The sequence below is a fragment of the Centroberyx affinis genome, unplaced genomic scaffold (genome assembly GCF_046629955.1).
Source record: "Centroberyx affinis isolate AG114_WGS23_722 - 3 ecotype Tasmania unplaced genomic scaffold, CSIRO-AGI_Caff_v1 ptg000626l_1, whole genome shotgun sequence".
Classification (NCBI taxonomy): domain Eukaryota; kingdom Metazoa; phylum Chordata; class Actinopteri; order Beryciformes; family Berycidae; genus Centroberyx; species Centroberyx affinis.
Window position 1 is genome coordinate 60898 of NW_027279255.1, and position 17283 is coordinate 78180.

At 43.7% G+C, this 17283-nt stretch overlaps 1 protein-coding gene across 1 annotated transcript; it reads left to right on the plus strand.

The window, feature by feature from the left end:
* Positions 1–554: 554 nt before the first annotated feature.
* LOC139643568 (amyloid-beta A4 precursor protein-binding family A member 1-like) lies at positions 555–16980 on the plus strand (the record flags this gene model as incomplete). The annotated part of the gene is made up of 4 exons (XM_071518742.1): positions 555–2174; positions 14425–14523; positions 14672–14711; positions 16835–16980. Coding segments are annotated over exons 1-4 (1905 nt in total), but the record flags the coding sequence as incomplete, so codon positions are not given.
* Positions 16981–17283: the final 303 nt, after the last annotated feature.

The following is a 17283-nucleotide window of genomic DNA, read 5'->3' on the forward strand; positions in this document are numbered from 1 at the left end:
GTCAGACTTGACTCACAGTTTGAATTGCTTGAGACTTGACTTGACTTTAGTACTGGTGACGCTGGACATGACTTTGACTTGTGCTTTGATGACTTGAAAAGGTTTCTAAAGTCTTAAACTTATGAAATTTGTTCCACCAGACAACCCAGTTTAAATTATGTTTTTCTGAATTTGCCCATAGGTATGAATGGGAGAGTCTGTCTATCTGTTAGCCCTGTGATGGACTGTCTCATTGCATGCTGGGATAGACTCCAGACCCCTGCCACCCTCAAAAGGTTTAAGCGGGTAGAGAAATCAACTGAATGAGTACAACTGTTATGCTGGTATGTGTGATTGTAAAGAATCTTCTTGGATACTTACAGTCCATTTTTCTCCTATTTCTCCCTCTCTTCTTGCTCCTCCCCTCTTATTCCCTCCCTTTCCTATTCCCTCTATCATTCAGTCTCTTCCCAGCAGCCATTGCCCTGACCGTGTGTCTCTGAGGCGTCTGCTGACGATGGACTCCTAGACCCCCTCACCTGTCACCTTTTGGACCGACCGATCCCCAGACAGCCATGAACCCCCAGGAGGCGGAGCTCGGCCAGGAGATGACGGAGGAGGCCGACGCCCCACCCCGCCATCGCCACAACAACCACAACGGGCGGCCTCGCAACCACAGCAACCAGGAGAAGCGCTACAGACGCTGCGAGGCCCCCGGCGGAGGCGGCGCCGGCGGCCGAGGCAGGGGGCCGCCGCAGCGCAGGCCGCAGGAGGAGCCGGACGCGGAGCCGCAGCACGGGGCCCAGTCGCCTCCGCAGCAGCCCCAGCAGCCCCAGCAGCCCCAGCAGCCCCAGCCGATTCCCCGGCCCGCGGTGACGCGCTACCGCAGGCAGGGCGACAGCGAGGCCCGGATCCGGGCCCAGCAGCAGAGGCACAGACAGAGGCAGCAGAGGGAGGCGGAGAGAGCACAGCAGCTAGCACAACAACAACAGGAGAAGCAACACCACGCGGAGATGAACCAGGAGGACGAACGAGAGAGGGACGACTCGGTGCTGGCGCGCTCGGCCAGCACCGAGAGCGGCTTCCACACCCACACGGACCGGGCCGAGGGCGACGACGGCCTGGTGATGATGTCGCTGGAGCCCGAGGGCCAGCCAGAGGTGGAGGACGAGGTGGGGAACTACGGAGTGCAGCTACGCCCCGAGGCGGAGGGGTACACCGAGAGCGCCGAGGCCGAACAGCAACACCTCCATCCCCACCCCAACTACCCTCCTCAGCCGCCGCCTCTTCCGCGCGAACCCTTGCCTGACCTTCAGCACCCCCAGAGACAGGACGAAGCGGAGGAGGCTATGAACCCGGGGTACTCCAACTACGTCTACACCCAGCCCCTCTGCCGCTCCGGGGGACGGGCCGACGCCTCGGCCGCGCGGAGCTCAGAGAGCTCGGAGGTCGGACCGGAGGACGAGGCCTACTCCGAGCCGTACGACATCTACTCGCTCTCCGAACACGTTTACGAGGAGATCGGCGACGCCCCCCCGCCGGTCTCGCCGACCGCCGACGGGGCCGAGCGCGCCGAGTCCCTCCGGCGGCGGAGGGCCGGGTTTCGGCTGCTGGAGGGCCCGGCGGGAGGCGGCGGAGACTATCACCAGCAAGAGGCGGTGGGCTCCCGGCTGCGCCACTACGACGAGCGCTCGGACGGCGAGTCGGACAGTCCCGAGAAGGAGGCCGAGTTCGCGCCGTACCCGCGTGCCGACAGCTACGACCAGGAGGAGGACATCGACAGCATCGTGGCCGAGGTCAAAGAGAGCCTGAGCTCGCAGAGCCTCCACCGGGCCGCCGAGGACGACACCATCGACGAGGAAAGCGAGGAACCGCAGGGAGAGGAAAAACCCCAACCCGACTCGCAAGGAGAATACCCGCCTCCCCTCGACAAAAACCACAAAGCCGCCAACCGAGGGGAGAGAAACCAGGCCGGCAGCCCTTCGGAGGAGCCCGTCGCGGTGAGGAACAGTCAGGAGAAACGCGATGCCATATCTCTGGCCATCAAGGACATCAAGGAGGCCATAGAGGAGGTGAAGACCCGCACGGTCAGATCTCCGTATACGCCCGATGAGCCTAAGGAGCCTATCTGGGTGATGAGACAGGACCTGAGCCCCACTGCCGAGTGTGACCTGCAGCCATCACTAGGGGGCGACGTAAGTGCAGGGGTTTGGGATTTTTATTGATGAATTTTGATACTAAGTGATACTTTTACTCTTGTTCTATCAGACACCTGTTAATCCTTGAGTGTGTTGGGTCACTTCACTGACTTTAATGAAGCTGATAGCGTTATGATGCCACCTTTAGGAAAGATTGAGCCCTCTCATCTCATCTCCTCTCCTCTCCCCTCCTCTCCTCTCCTCTCCTCTCCTCTCCCCTCCTCTCCTCTCCTCTCCTCTCCTTCTCTTCTTTCCCCTGGTCTCCTGTCGTCTCCTCTCCTCTCCTCTCCCCTCCTCATCTCGTCTTTTCTTCTTTCCCCTGGTCTCCTCTCATCTCCTCTCGTCTCCTCTCCTCTCCTCATCTTGTCTTCTCTTCTTTCCCCTGGTCTCCTCTTGTCTCCTCTTGTCTCCTCTCCTCTCCTCTGCTCTCCTCTCCTCTGCTCTCCTCTCCTCTCCTCTCCTCTCATCCTGTCTACTCTCTCTGCAATGAAGAAGGGAGTTTGCTCTAACAAACGATCTGTCATGCTTTTTGAAACTACACACACACACACACACACACACACACATACAGACACACACACTCTCTCTCTCTCTCTCACACACACACACACACACACACACACACACACACACACACACACAAAAGCGAGAGTAGTAAATCAAGTAAAGTAACTTAATGAATGAAATAGAGCTCACATACTGTGCGCAGACAGAACAAGAGTAATAGCACCAGTATCAGCATCGGTGTTCTCATTTAGCACCTTAACCAGCATGAGACCATCTCTGCCCAGCTAAGACCAGCAAAAGACCAGCAGTGCCCATCAAAGACCGCAACGCATCTGCTGGCTTTCACCCACTTTGTCATTACCAGGAAGCAACGTTAGCTATACCCTAGCATGTCTTTTGAGCACAAATTATAGCGGTATCAGGGTTTCTTGAGTTGTACGACCCATCTCTCAGTTGTACGAAGATCTCCCTATCTGTGAGATCTGAGAGATTCTGCCTGGAGAAAGGAGGCAGATGTCTGTGCCCCTGGTGGGTCTACACAGGCTATTAAAATGGATTTACTAGTGATCTCTGCAATCCATAGCAATAGCTTCTCCTTAATTGCTTTGGATTGATTGAAACTTATTTATCCAACTCCATGCCTGGTAATTAAAAGTTTACACATATCCAAACTCTTTGAATATAAAAATATTTCGGTTTGACCAAGTTGATTGACTCCCACTTGCTACCACTTGTTGACATGCCCAGAAGCAACTAATGTGTGGGGCGAATGCAAATACATTGCTTTCGGTGTGGCTCAGCCTTAAGGTGGCTTTCACACCTACATTGTTTGGTGCAGACTTAAAGGAGCAATCAGTAATAATTTACTGTCAATGCCAGTCACTCCACTGTTATCTCAATGGCTGCTGAGATTTCAAGCTTTCTAAACAAGCAGTCTGGTCTAGACTGGACTTTCAAGATCGATGCCGAGTTGGCCTTACATTTGTTGGACAGATAAGCAACCTATAATGTAGCTAATGTTAGCCACACAAGCTAGCTAACTTTTCTTGTTGATTCAACATGGCAAACATTAGTTCCCCACGCTGCGCATAAATAAATATCTGTCACGCAATATGCTCACAAACAACATGTTGCTGGTAAGCGGCTAAAGGGTATTGGCTAAAGTGGGTTAGCGTTAGCTACAGCTTCAGCTGCTCAACCTCTGGGTTAGCCCATAGCATAGCATTGCTAGCTACTGATTCTATCTTTTACTCAATCTCGGAACCCATCGTCTATCGGTCTGACGACGATTAGACTCTGGGGGTGACGGCCAATATTTCGGGGTTTCCGGTGTAGCCAGCGGACATCCGGGCCAAGACTTCCTCTTCCGTGCGCCGGTCATTGTTTACAGTCCGATTAGCAACTTGAGATGCGAGAATGGAGTTGGAGTTGAGAGACGACGTCTCATATGCAGATATCTGTTTATAGAGATTAGCCAAAATGTCGTCTAGACCTAAAACACCTACAAAAAGTATCGATGTTTGTGTATTGTGTGGAGAAACATTTGACTCTCGCGTCTCAAGTTGCTAATTGGACTGTAAACAATGACCGGTGCACAGAAGAGGAAGTCTTGGCCCGGATGTCCGCTGGCTAACAAACAAACTTTGCTAAGTTCAGATAACTTTGACAGGTGTGAACACGCCTTATGGACTCTGGCGCAGAAAAAAACAAAAACTTGCAAAAGGCCCTCTTCCATTTGGACCATTTTTTAAAGTCCGACCCAAACAGAGGAAATGACGATATGTGCGCAATGTTTTATTGGTTCACAGTGGGTCGTTTGGGTTGTTTTTAGCCAAAGTACAGCAAAGAGGAAAGAGTTTGTCGAACCTAGTTTTGTCGGTATTGTAATCGACTAGCCAGTAGCGACCGTGGAGTCATTAACGATATTCTTTTCTCTTTTTTCCTCCACGTTCGGTAAGGAGGTGCTATGTTTTCTTAGAGGAATAGTTCACCCAAAAATAAAGTTTTTGTCATCATCTACTCACCCTCATGCCAGTTGAAACACAGGTGAAGTTTGTCCATATAACACACAGGGAGGTTGCCAGCACAACTCCATAGCAGCCTTCTCCAAAACAACTGAAGTCAGTGGGGACCAGTTCTTCAGAGTTCCAAAAAGACCTACAGTATATTTACACCATCATTTAGTGCAAATCTTAACTACAGCTGATTGATTTGCAACAAATAATGGTGTATAGGTCTTTCTATTCAGTGTGATTGTTTGGCTGTTTTTGTTTTGGAACTCTAAAGAACAGGTCCCCATTGACTTCAGTTGTTTTGGAGAAGGCTGCTACCAAGTTGTGCTGGCAACCTCCCTGTGTGTTATATGGACTAACAAATTTCACCTGTGTTTCATTTGGCATGAGGGTGAGTAGATGATGACAGAATTTTCATTTTTGGGTGAACTATTCCTTTAAGTGTGCACTGCTCTTTTGGGAGGCATGACTGTGCCAACATTTCATTTCCACAGTTTTCTTAGTGAATGAAATGAGAACTCCAAGACAGAGCAAAGTGCCCAATTTGTCCACACAATGCAATCCGTGTGAATCAGGGCCTCAGTGTTTCTTTTTATTTGGCTGGCTGCTGCTGCACTTACATATGCATCTCAGCTGAGAGACTTTCCATGCTGTATCCTGAGCTGAAATCTCAACCTCTGTCTCATCCCACCACAGTCTACCAGGGACCATCTTCCAGGCCTTCCATTGACCCCACCACCATCGATACCCTCACTGATTATGCTAATCAGTGAAATCAGATCCTGTAGTTTGGTTGGAATGAAAATCTTTAGACTCTAGAGTCAAGATTGACCATGGTTGAAGATCACTATAACAGACTATATAATGGAACTTGAAACTTGCAAAAGTGGAAAACGGAACACCCGCTCCCTCGGTCAATGTTTTACAAAAACGAGGATGTATACACTCGTCTAATTCTTTATTGTTGCGCTAACGCATTGCAGAGGACTACATGGTCAAATTAAAAGTCCGCCGGAATACTACAGTGTCGTTCAATGGTAATTCATTAGGTCTGCTTGATATTAGGCAATGTGAAACGAATCTGACCAATACAATGTGACAACCTAGCGAACACTGGTTCAGGTTAAAAAGACTAATGTGTAAACTATTTTGTCAAACTATTTTCAACATGATAGTGTAGACCAGTGATTCTCAACCTTTTTCATATCAAGGACCCCAAATGTAGTACACATCCAGGCCACAGACCCCCATTTGACGAGATCTTGTCTCTCGGACCCAAATCTGAGAATATCTTTATTGTTAGTTATGATTTTGTCCAGAATTCCATGACTATCTGTGCTGTAGGTAGAGGATAACAGTGGAACTATGATCAATATAGTCATTCTACAACATTCTCTAATTGTGTTCACTTCTTGTAACTGAAATAATGGTGAAGTTTAAAAATTCATCAATTTTCCAGGGACCCCCTGGAACCCCCTCAAGGACCCCTGGTGGTCCCCGGACCCCACGTTGAGAACCACTGATGTAGACTTTACACCCTAACATTGAACGCACGTTCAGCCGCTGCATCAGGCTGCTGGTTTGATAATGTTTTTCTAAAGTCTCTGCTTTGGACTGGTTTGGAAAATATATTCTGGTGTATTATTCCTGTAAAGTGACCCATTTATAAAATTCCCTGACTGGAATACACGTCTCAAAATTCCATGATATTCCAGATATTCAATGACCAGTGGGAATCCTGACAGCAACTAATGGGGAGCGTATCTATGTTCCCAAAGTCCTATGTTCCCAGGGTCCTATGTTCCCAGGGTCCTATGTTCCCACACATCCCAGGGTCCTATGTTCCCAGGGTCCTATGTTCCCAGGGTCCTAAGTTCCCAGGGTCCTAAGTTCCCAAGGTCCTATGTTCCCAGGGTCCTATGTTCCCAGGGTCCTATGTTCCCAAGGTCCTATGTTCCCAAGGTCCTATGTTCCCAGGGTCCTAAGTTCCCAAGGTCCTATGTTCCCAAGGTCCTATGTTCCCAGGGTCCTATGTTAACACACATTAACCCTCCTATTGTGTTCGGGTCAAATTTGACCCGTTTCAAGTTCAAATATTTCATAAATATTATCCAGGTTTTTTTTTATTGGAACAAGGCTTCAAAACAGCTATATAAACACAACAAAACCAATGGTTCTCATTTTATTTGATTTTGAAGGTCTCTAACCCTAACCCTAACATAACCCTAGAACTGGGGAACATAGGACCCTGGGAACATAGGACCCTTTGTCATGTTCCCATTATGTGTCATATAAATCTGGGAAACATAGGACCCTGGGAACATAGGACCCTGGGAACATAGTAATGACTCCCAACTAATGTTAACATGCAACTAGCCACTACTAGCTACGTAACATTAGCTAGTAGAAACACAGTCAGCTGTTCTCAGCCATGTTGCAACAGAGCAGCAGACCCTCATTTTACCGGGCTTCCCTACGCAGCTGTATCTTCAGGGTGGTTTTTTTCTGGACTTTGCTCTAGGCCAGAATAGTCATATCATTTCTCTCCCTCTCTCACCTTCTCCACCTCCTCTAGTATATTCTTGTCACATGTTATTTTTGCTCCCCCCCCCCCCACCCTCCCAATGATTTATTCAGCATGGGTGAGAGAGAGAGAAAGATGGAGGGTGAGAGAGGTTAAATAATTCAGCGAGGATCCAATAACTCAGGAGGAGATCGGCTGTTTTCCGCTGCTTGTCATGACTCACACACACACACACACACATACGCAGAACATACCTGTAGCCTGGTTTGCACTGGATAGCATTTCCACATCAAGATGTTTTTTATAGAACCAGAGGAATATTTCCCTGATGATTTGGCATGTACATTCATTCTTTTAGCGTCATGTTTAGCAAATCAAATCCAGACCAACAGAAAGACAGACAGGCACACCCCACTGATTCCATGGTGAATCCTGATACCTGAGTGTCACCTGAGTAGCTGCCCGCCTGCTCGTAGCCATCTATTGCAGACTATGTTAACTATTCAGTACCACTCTCAACAGTAAGCCGCTGTTCATCTCGGACCTAGAAGTTCCTAGAAGCGCTAACAGGTTCAGCCAGAATTGCCCATTCATTGAGAGCGATGGAGAACTTTTGGATGTACCAAGTAGAGAGGCACGAGGAGGAACAAGCCAAGCAGCAGGAGCAGCCTGACCAAGATCATGATGGAGATCGGGTTTGGACATTTTGAAGAGTTTATTATAATGCGTCCCTGTGTTGAAGTGATGGATACACGGGTACAAAAGTCAAAGTTGAATCAGAGGCAGTGTCTATCAATTCTTTGAAGAGGCTTATGACATGTGGGAAGTTGTGAATTGAAGTTGTTAATTTTTGTAAGCACAAAATTTTCAATTTGAAGCCAAATGTGGCTTCATATTTCTTACATCATCAACTTTAATTTGTTAATCGACATGGTCGATATCTTAAGGCAGAGTATACACTGGCTTAAAAAGTCTGAAAAGGTCATAAAATAAATAATCTAAATGTAAAGCCTTAAAAAGTATTAAAATGTCTTAAACTACAGAGGTTGTGTTTTTTCTGTATCCAGAGTACTGCATGTCAATTCTGGATACAGAACAAAGTTAGTAGTACAATATCCATCCTATCCGCTTTACTAAGCACAAGTGGATTGCATGTCACTTAAAGGAATAGTTCACCCAAAAATGAAAATTCTGTCATCATCTACTCACCCTCATGCCAAATGAAACACAGGTGAAATTTGTTAGTCCATATAACACACAGGGAGGCTGCAGCACAACTTGGTAGCAGCCTTCTCCAAAACAACTGAAGTCAATGGGGACCTGTTCTTTAGAGTTCCAAAACAAAAACAGCCAAACAATCACACTGTGAATAGAAAGACCTATACACCATTATTTGTTGCAAATCAATCAGCTGTAGTTAAGATTTGCACTAAATGATGGTGTAAATATACTGTAGGTCTTTTTGGAACTCTGAAGAACTGGTCCCCACTGACTTCAGTTGTTTTGGAGAAGGCTGCTATGGAGTTGTGCTGCAGCCTCCCTGTGTGTTATATGGACAAACTTCACCTGTGTTTCAACTGGCATGAGGGGGAGGAGATGATGACAGAATTTTCATTTTTGGGTGAACTATTCCTTTAACAATTAATTCCCTGGTGTCCTTTTTCTTATTCTGCCAATTTATAGTTTCACAACTTTCATTAGCCATGTTCAATCAGGAATAGGCTGGTTTTGACAGCTTTGTTTCATTATTTAAATTTTTAAACTGGTCTTGAATTCAATTCCAGTTAGCATTAATGACGTCTTAAAATGGCTTATAGAAATATTGAGACATTTGCCAATACACAGTATCTGATCATGTAACTGTGCCTTATGCTATTTTACTTAGCACCTATTGAAAATCCTAGTATAAAGAGTGTCATTTTGGTTATCAAGCAGGCTCCGCACAACATTACACCCAATAATCGGTCTCGACAATTGAAACAGCCCACTCAACAGTTCAAAAACCACACTGTACCAACAATCATAGGCTAAAGGAATGGCTGACCCTATTAGCTTGAAATAGTGGAAAGTGGAAAGATGGTCTTGGACAATTATAAGGTTACAGGTCCCTTTCCTCCCCATTATAAGCTGCATAAATAAATGTATAGCCAAATCACCATATATACCATATATATATTTTGGTAAGACTTTACAGTAAGGGTCACTAAGTTAAGGGTTAGTTAATGCTTAATAAGCATCAACTATCCCTTAATTAACAGTTAACACTAACTAATGTATAATTTACTAATGGTGTTCATGTTAACTAAGGTATTAATTTATACATTATTTAATAGTTTATAAAGATGACTATTAAATCATGTATAAATTAATACCTTAGTTAACATGAACACCATTACTAAATGATTACCAGACACATTAGTTAACTGTTAATTAAGGGTAACCCTTAACTTAGTCACCCTTATTGTAAAGTGTTACCTATATTTTTGTGGAATGATGCCTGTTTGCAAATTTGCAGTGTTGAGAAACAGATTTCCTATAGAGTAAGAGCACTGTAATAACTAGCTTTCACGTGAATCATTTTGAATAGGCTGCACCTACAATAGGTTGCCTGTTTGGCTCTATTTCATGTATAGCGCACATCCAGGAGTGTATTTTATTGCAGGCTACATTCCAAGCATTATCATTTCTATAGCTTTACAAAGTCTATTACCACGGATGACATTCTCCGCATTAGCACACTTAAAGCATTATGGGTGTGTAAAGGGATTAGGTGTTATGAAACAGGCTGTAAATAATGCTATTCCACATATTACACTCTGCACACTGCTGCGACGAGGCCTTTCATGGCACTTCTGTCGCTCATTATTTATCTTTCATAGCAGGTTGGTTTTTCGACAACGCCAGTCAGCCGTGATCGCGAAGGGGAGCCTGGGCCCTTTTTTTTTTTTTCCAGTTGTTTTCAATGGGTTAGTTGTGGCAGGCGTCTCTTCCAAACTATGCGTGGTTCTCAACGTGGGGTCCGGGGGCCACCAGGGGTCCTTGAGGGGGTTCCAAGGGGGTCCCAAGCAAATTGATGAATTGTTAAACTTCAGCATTATTTCATTTACAAGAAGTTAACACAATTAGGGAATGTAGAAGAATGATTGTTTTGATCATAGTTTCACCGTTATCTCTCTACCTATAATACAGATAATCATGGAATTCTGGACAAAATCATATCTAACAATAAAAGTGGCCCTAATGTGGACTAACTTAGGGGTCCTTGATATGAAAAAGGTCGAGAATCACTTCTTCAACAGCAAGCAGAGCAGTTGCTAACTCTCTCCTGTCCATTTTTATTTTTCGACAACATTATCCCTGTCGTTGCTTCAGGTTAGCCAGCTAATGCTAATTAAATAGCTTGCAAGTTGTCAAAAAGTATTAAAGTGATCTAACGCTCCCTTGCACCCTTTGAGCTCTTGTTCTGTCTGTTACTGGCAACGCTCACCGCTACAGTTTGTGTTTGAGCCGGAGAAAAAAAGCCTCCCATCAGATCACTGTCACCTCTTGATATTCCTCGCACTAAGTCTTGCTTTCAAATGGGAATGTTAGTCGTACTTATTTTCATCATTTTTTTCAGATTTCTGGCGTCTCACGCAGAAAACTAACACTGAATCAACGTAGAATCAACGTTAGGACTCCAATGTTAGTTTCATTCAAATCTGACACTGATACGGCATCACATTTCTCATTGATCCGACACTGAGACAACAGACTGAGACTGAAAAGGGACACACACACACACAAGCACACTGCTCCACTTACATCTGAAATGACATCACACTAGGCAGGTTTAGGTATCTAGCTGTCTGTCGTAACAATACCCCCCCCCACCCCCCACCCCCAACACACACACACACACACACTCACACCCTCTGTCTCCCTCTATATTATGATGATCAAATTCTGTTCAAATTTGATTGTTCAAATTCTACTTTATTATCAATGATATGTATTGGCCTTACATTTCTAAATGTCCAAAAACTCCCTCCACAACTCCTATACTGCATATACCACTGCTGTCACGCTAGCTTTGATGATTCTCACGTTTTAACTGAATTTGTTTACACAGTCGGATTGAACAATAATCGACTAATTAATGGAGTAATTAAAATATTAAAATAGAGAATAGCCCACTGTCACCTTGCCAGATCTGTCAGATGGACTTTTTGTGGATTTGAAATGCCGGATTAATGAATGCAGCAGGTGAATTATGTTTGTGTTTGTGCGTGACAGAGAGAGATAAACTATCGGAGCATTTATCTCTTTAAACTTCAAAACATTGTTTTTGATGTTCAAAATGATTATCTGTAATGCTAAAGATAAAGTTAGATAAGGTGGGAGACTTAAAAGCAGTATATTTGGTGTAGTGTGATACAGTAAATGAACATAAATCAACATTTAATTGCACATATACTATGTATATATGGGGCAGAAAGGAAGGTTTTTGGCTCTAAATCTGTTTTGTACAAAATAGAAATACAGCTGTATTGATTTTGATGGAATTGACACAGTAGTGACATGAAAATGATGTGAATTTTGTGAAAAAATTGTAAAACCAGAAGGTATTACCAGAACTAGCTATAATCATATCCGATTAGATTTTAATATTTTAATATTGAAACTTGTATTAGGGCTGAACGATTTTTGAAAAAATATCTAATTGCGATTATTTTGACTGATATTGCAATTGCGATATGATTTGCGATATTAGAGGGAATGATCATTTTTACATCGTTATTTTCATTTTCATTGAAAAACGTATTAAAATGATTATGGTGGGATTTTTGCGGAGAGATGATGTTTTCTTAAGTCTGTAGAATATGATGTGTAGGCCAGGACATCTCTGCAGCACCACAATATTTCATTTAAAATGGTATTTTGACACATTTCACCTTTAACAAATATAGTGCCTCCTTTGAAAATTGCAGTAGGCCATATTGCGATTTCGATAAGATTTCGATTAACCGCTCAGCCCTAACGTGTATTTGATTAAATAGACACATAGGCCTATTTGTCCCAGTTGGCAAGAACCAGTGATTCATGCTGGTGTGTATATTCTCCCAATCCACTGCAGCAGACATTACCACATATGCTGTTCATTTCAGCTGCGATCCAAAAGCGGGTGGGTGTTCCCTTTCTGTGTTTTGGACATATGCTGCTCTTTCTCCCGCGTGGAGGTGATGAGTTGTGATGTTTTTGCCTGTGAGCGGTGAGTCGTCTCGCCGGTGCGTCTCGGCTCACCTCGTCACAGCGTGTGTGTGTGTGTGTGTGTGTGTTTTGCCTTACCGTTGTCCAAGTGGTTTAGACTCCGAGCGGACAAGATGGATGCTGTCATGTAACCGGTAGACGCGCTTTGCGTTGGGGCAACGTGAAGTGTCCGAGCTGATTTGTGTGTTCTTGTCTTCGTGTTTTGGGGCACTGGCTTTATGTCTTCTGCTGGCGTTAAAGCTGCACTACGCCAGTTTTTTTTGCACATTAGCAGCCCCAAATGACAGTGGTGTAACTGAAATTTGAGGATTTCATAACCCAGAAATGAGGCAACGCAGTGGTTCCATGTGTTCCATCAAGGTCCAATTTAGGGCTGAACAATTAATCGGAATTTTATCGAAATCGCGATATGGCCTGCTGCAATTTTCAAATCGCAGGAGGCGCAATATTTGTCAAAGGTGAAATGTGTCAAAATAGCATTTTAAATGAAATATTGTGGTGCTGCAGAGATGTCCTGGCCTACACATCATATTCTACAGACTTAAGAAAACATCTTTGTTTGGTACAGATCCCCCGTAAAAAATCACACCATAATCATTTTAATAAGTTTTTCAATCAAAATGAGAATAATGATGTAAAAATGATCATTCCCTCTAATATCGCAAATCATATCGCAATTGCAATATCAGTCAAAATAATCGCAATTAGATATTTTTTCAAAATCGTTCAGGCCTAGTCCAATTCCAACTGGGAAAAAACACATCAGCCCACTAGTTTTAATTACAAGTAGGCTGCAGGATTTTTTTGCAGGCTCCGATATCTTCCACTTTGAGTCATGAATTGTGGAAGTGTGTCAACACAAGCCTCAAACACTGCAGCAAATCGACCGATGTTAGCAGTCCAAGGTAATACTGCAGTATGATAACAGCTGTTGGAGTTTATTTCAGGTTGATTTTAAATTCATAAATGAAAATGATTTTGGATGTGGGAGTACCAGCAAGTTTAACACGTAAATGCTTCCAAGTTGTAGCAATGAGACGGCATCTGTTTCTTCCGCTTCTTCTGATATGACGGGAACGCGGCACAAGAGTCGGCAGGTTTTCATTCCAACCAATCACTGCCCCAGATGATTTCACTAATTAGTTATAATTCTCTGGTTAATCAGTGAAAACAGCTGCTGTAGTCTTGGAATGCAAAGCTGCAGCCTGTTGGGCGTCCATGGAAAGGTGACATCAGTAAACTGCACACAGCACTCGTTTACCAACCCAGCTGGTCTGTGATGCTTTTAAGCTTGGGCCGATATTCGGTGTTATCGATTATCGTGATATTTCCCTGCGATATCGAATTTTCCACATTTGATGTCATTTGGAAGAAATAATATACACAACCCCCCCCAAAAAAAACAACAAAAAAAACTGAAAAAATAAATAAAAAAACAACCCCCACGACCCCCTCATTTACCAATCCAGCTGGTCTGTGATGCTTTTAGGCTTGGGCCAATATTCGGTATTATCGATTATCGCGATAGTTTGTGAATATCGTGATATTTCCTGCGATATCGATTTTTCAAAATTTGATGTAATTTTGAAGAAATAAAAAACACAACCCCCCCCCCCAAAAAAAAAAAAAAACTGAAAAAAATTTATTAAAAAACAACCCCCACGATAATATTGTATATCATGATATTTTGGCAGGACACTATCGTGATATACATTTTTGGATATCGCCCAAGCCCAAGATGCTTTATACCAAAGTATACTAAAGAAACGAAAGAGGCAAAAGATCTAACGTTTTCCACAAAAAGTGGCCTTCCTTTGATGTAACTTGATACCTTTTTATATTTCTTTTAAAGGTGGCTGTAAAATGTGCAGGATGAATCTATGGCATCTCAGTTAGTGGGACTTCTCTCTCTCTCTCTCTCTCTCTCTCTCTCTCTCTCTCTCTCTCTCTCCAGTCTCCTGGTTCAGGCTCGTCCTCTCCTCCAGGGGCCGAGTCATCCAGCCGACATCTGTTACAGGATGACAGCTTTGAATCCCCTCCCTCCAATAAAGAGGTGTGTTCAATATTGCAATATACAGTTAGATATTCACTGTACATTCATTCATTATAGCTTGCAGTGCATCTGATTTTCACTTTTGCCTGTCAGATTGAAATCATGTTTGAATAAATCATAACGCTTTGTCCTGTCTATTTATTCATAGTCTAGGAGAAGCCTTGCATCCTTCCCCACATACGTAGAAGGTGAGTGCTTCATGTTATGGTGCATTCATAGACATTCTGGCTGCAGGAGACAGAAACGCATGTTCACTGATTGAAGGAGAAGCTCCTTCCAGGGACATTGATGCTTGATTTTTACTGCAAATCTTATTTTTTCAGCAAGTGTGCATGTTTGGTTTTGTTGTACTTCACCATTCGAACCTTTCCAAAATTCAGAGCGAATCGTTTCTTTAACCGTGAGCAGTTCAGTGTCTGGTTGCATGTCCGTGTGTTGTATCTGTTATCAGTCAAGTGTTAAATGATACAGGTGCTAATTTATTAATTACTCCAGAGTTGTGTGTTTGATAAGTCAAGAGAGTTAATGCCGTATTGCATATTTGCACAGTGCCCTCAAAAGAATTCTTGCTCTCTAACACAATAAACTGTATATTTTTCAGTCATATCAGTATCCATATTAATTAAATTCATGTCATCATTGGAATACATAGATTTTCCTGAGCCTGTTCATGTCCTGTGACCACATGGTTTTAAATTCAGACATGCGGCTCAAGTGAAGAAGTCTTAAAAGATCTTGAGACACGGGGGATGGCTGGGCCTGATGTATTGGTGTCAAAAATTTCTTGGCCATGTTCACTGTCTGAACAGTTGAAAACTAGCTTAGAACTAGTTCACTGCTCGCTAGTTGTGAGCATCGTCACTACCAAGCCGTCTAGGTTATTACAAAGTTACCACAGCCGACAGTGTTGACCAGTGTTAACCAAGCTGAACACTTACAAACAAAAGAACACAAAACAGTCGACACAATTTCCAGTTTTGAAAACCCACTATGTATAACGATGAAAAATGAAATAAATACAACTTCATAACTAATGTTGCTGCTAACATTACATGCTCAACAAAGGATTAAGCCCATTTACAACAAAGAAGTCTAACAAATATACAAATCCTAATTAACTCAATCTAATGAAAAATGCACAGCTTACCATTTCAGGAAACCAGGGAACTTGAAAAGAATCTTCTACTAGTGAGCTAAATGCTTCCACAAGAAATCTGAAATTTAGAAAAATGGAAAAATCAATCTTCCAATGTAGTGGAAACTAGCGGCAGCAAAAGCATCAGCTGATCTATAAAGGTCACTACCACAGGCATTTCAGACATGGCAGTTCAACAAGGACCTAATGAAAACCCTACAGGCTCTTAGACACATCGTCACTACCAAGCCGTCTAGGTTATTACAAAGTTACCACAGCCAACAGTGTTGACCAGTGTTAACCAAGCTGAACACTTACAAACAAAAGAACACAAAACAGTCGACACAATTTCCAGTTTTGAAAACCCACTATGTATAACAATGAAAAATGAAATAAATACAACTTCATAACTAATGTTGCTGCTAACATTACATGTTCAACAAAGGATTAAGCCCATTTACAACAAAGAAGTCTAACAAATATACAAATCCTAATTAACTCAATCTAATGAAAAATGACACAGCTTACCATTTCAGGAAACCAGGGAACTTGAAATGAATCTCCTACTAGCTAGCTAAATGCTTCCACAAGAAATCTGAAATTTGGAAAAATGGAAAAATCAATCTTCCAATGTAGTGGAAACTAGCGGCAGCAAAAGCATCAGCTGATCTATAAAGGTCACTACCACAGGCATTTCAGACATGGCAGTTCAACAAGGACCTAATAAAAAACCCTACAGGCTCTTAGACACATCAGGACATGGAGATGCAGGACGGATAGAGGATGGCTTACGCACACTCTTCTTAAACCTCTGCGCTTGTAGACCGTCTGCTGTCAGTGTTTGTTGATTCCCCACTGATTCCTAATACACAGCTTATTGAACTGCACTGCTGATCTAAGCCTGATGTGAATGCCGCGTCAGCACTTTCTAAATGTCAAGGATTTCTAGAGCCAGTATGGACTGAGAAGGAGAGAGGGGAGGGTAAGGGAGAGAGAGAGCGAGGTAGAGGGTGAGGAAGAGAGGGAAGGTAAAGGATACAGAGGTTCCAGTCAAATTGCTTCAGTGGTCTCTCTCCCAGCCAGAAGTTCAGAATGAAAACACTCCCTGCGTCTTTCTTCCTGGTCTCCACTTTTCCTCCCTTCCATCTCTCCCTCCCTCCCATCATCCCCTACCAGTACCGGGCCCGTGTGACCCCGAGGACCTGATCGATGGGATCATCTTCGCGGCCAACTACCTGGGCTCCACCCAGCTGCTGTCGGATAAGACGCCCTCCAAGAATGTTCGCATGATGCAGGCCCAGGAGGCTGTCAGCCGCATCAAGGTGAAAAGCACACACACACACACAGTGCACACGCAAACAAACACACGTATGTACACACACTCTCCTCAAGTCCTAAGACATCTCCTTCTGCCAGCCTCGGTCACATCACTCACACGTTTCAAGCTTATTCAGAATGCAGCAGCTTGGTTTTTAACTGGTACCAAACGAAGAGACAATCTATATTTTTAAAGCATAACTGACATTTTTGACTAGGACCCTATTGTCCCATCTTTTTAATCATAACGATCGGTTATGACCAAAATCTCATCAACTGCTTCATTACCCCAACCCCAACAGAGTGAA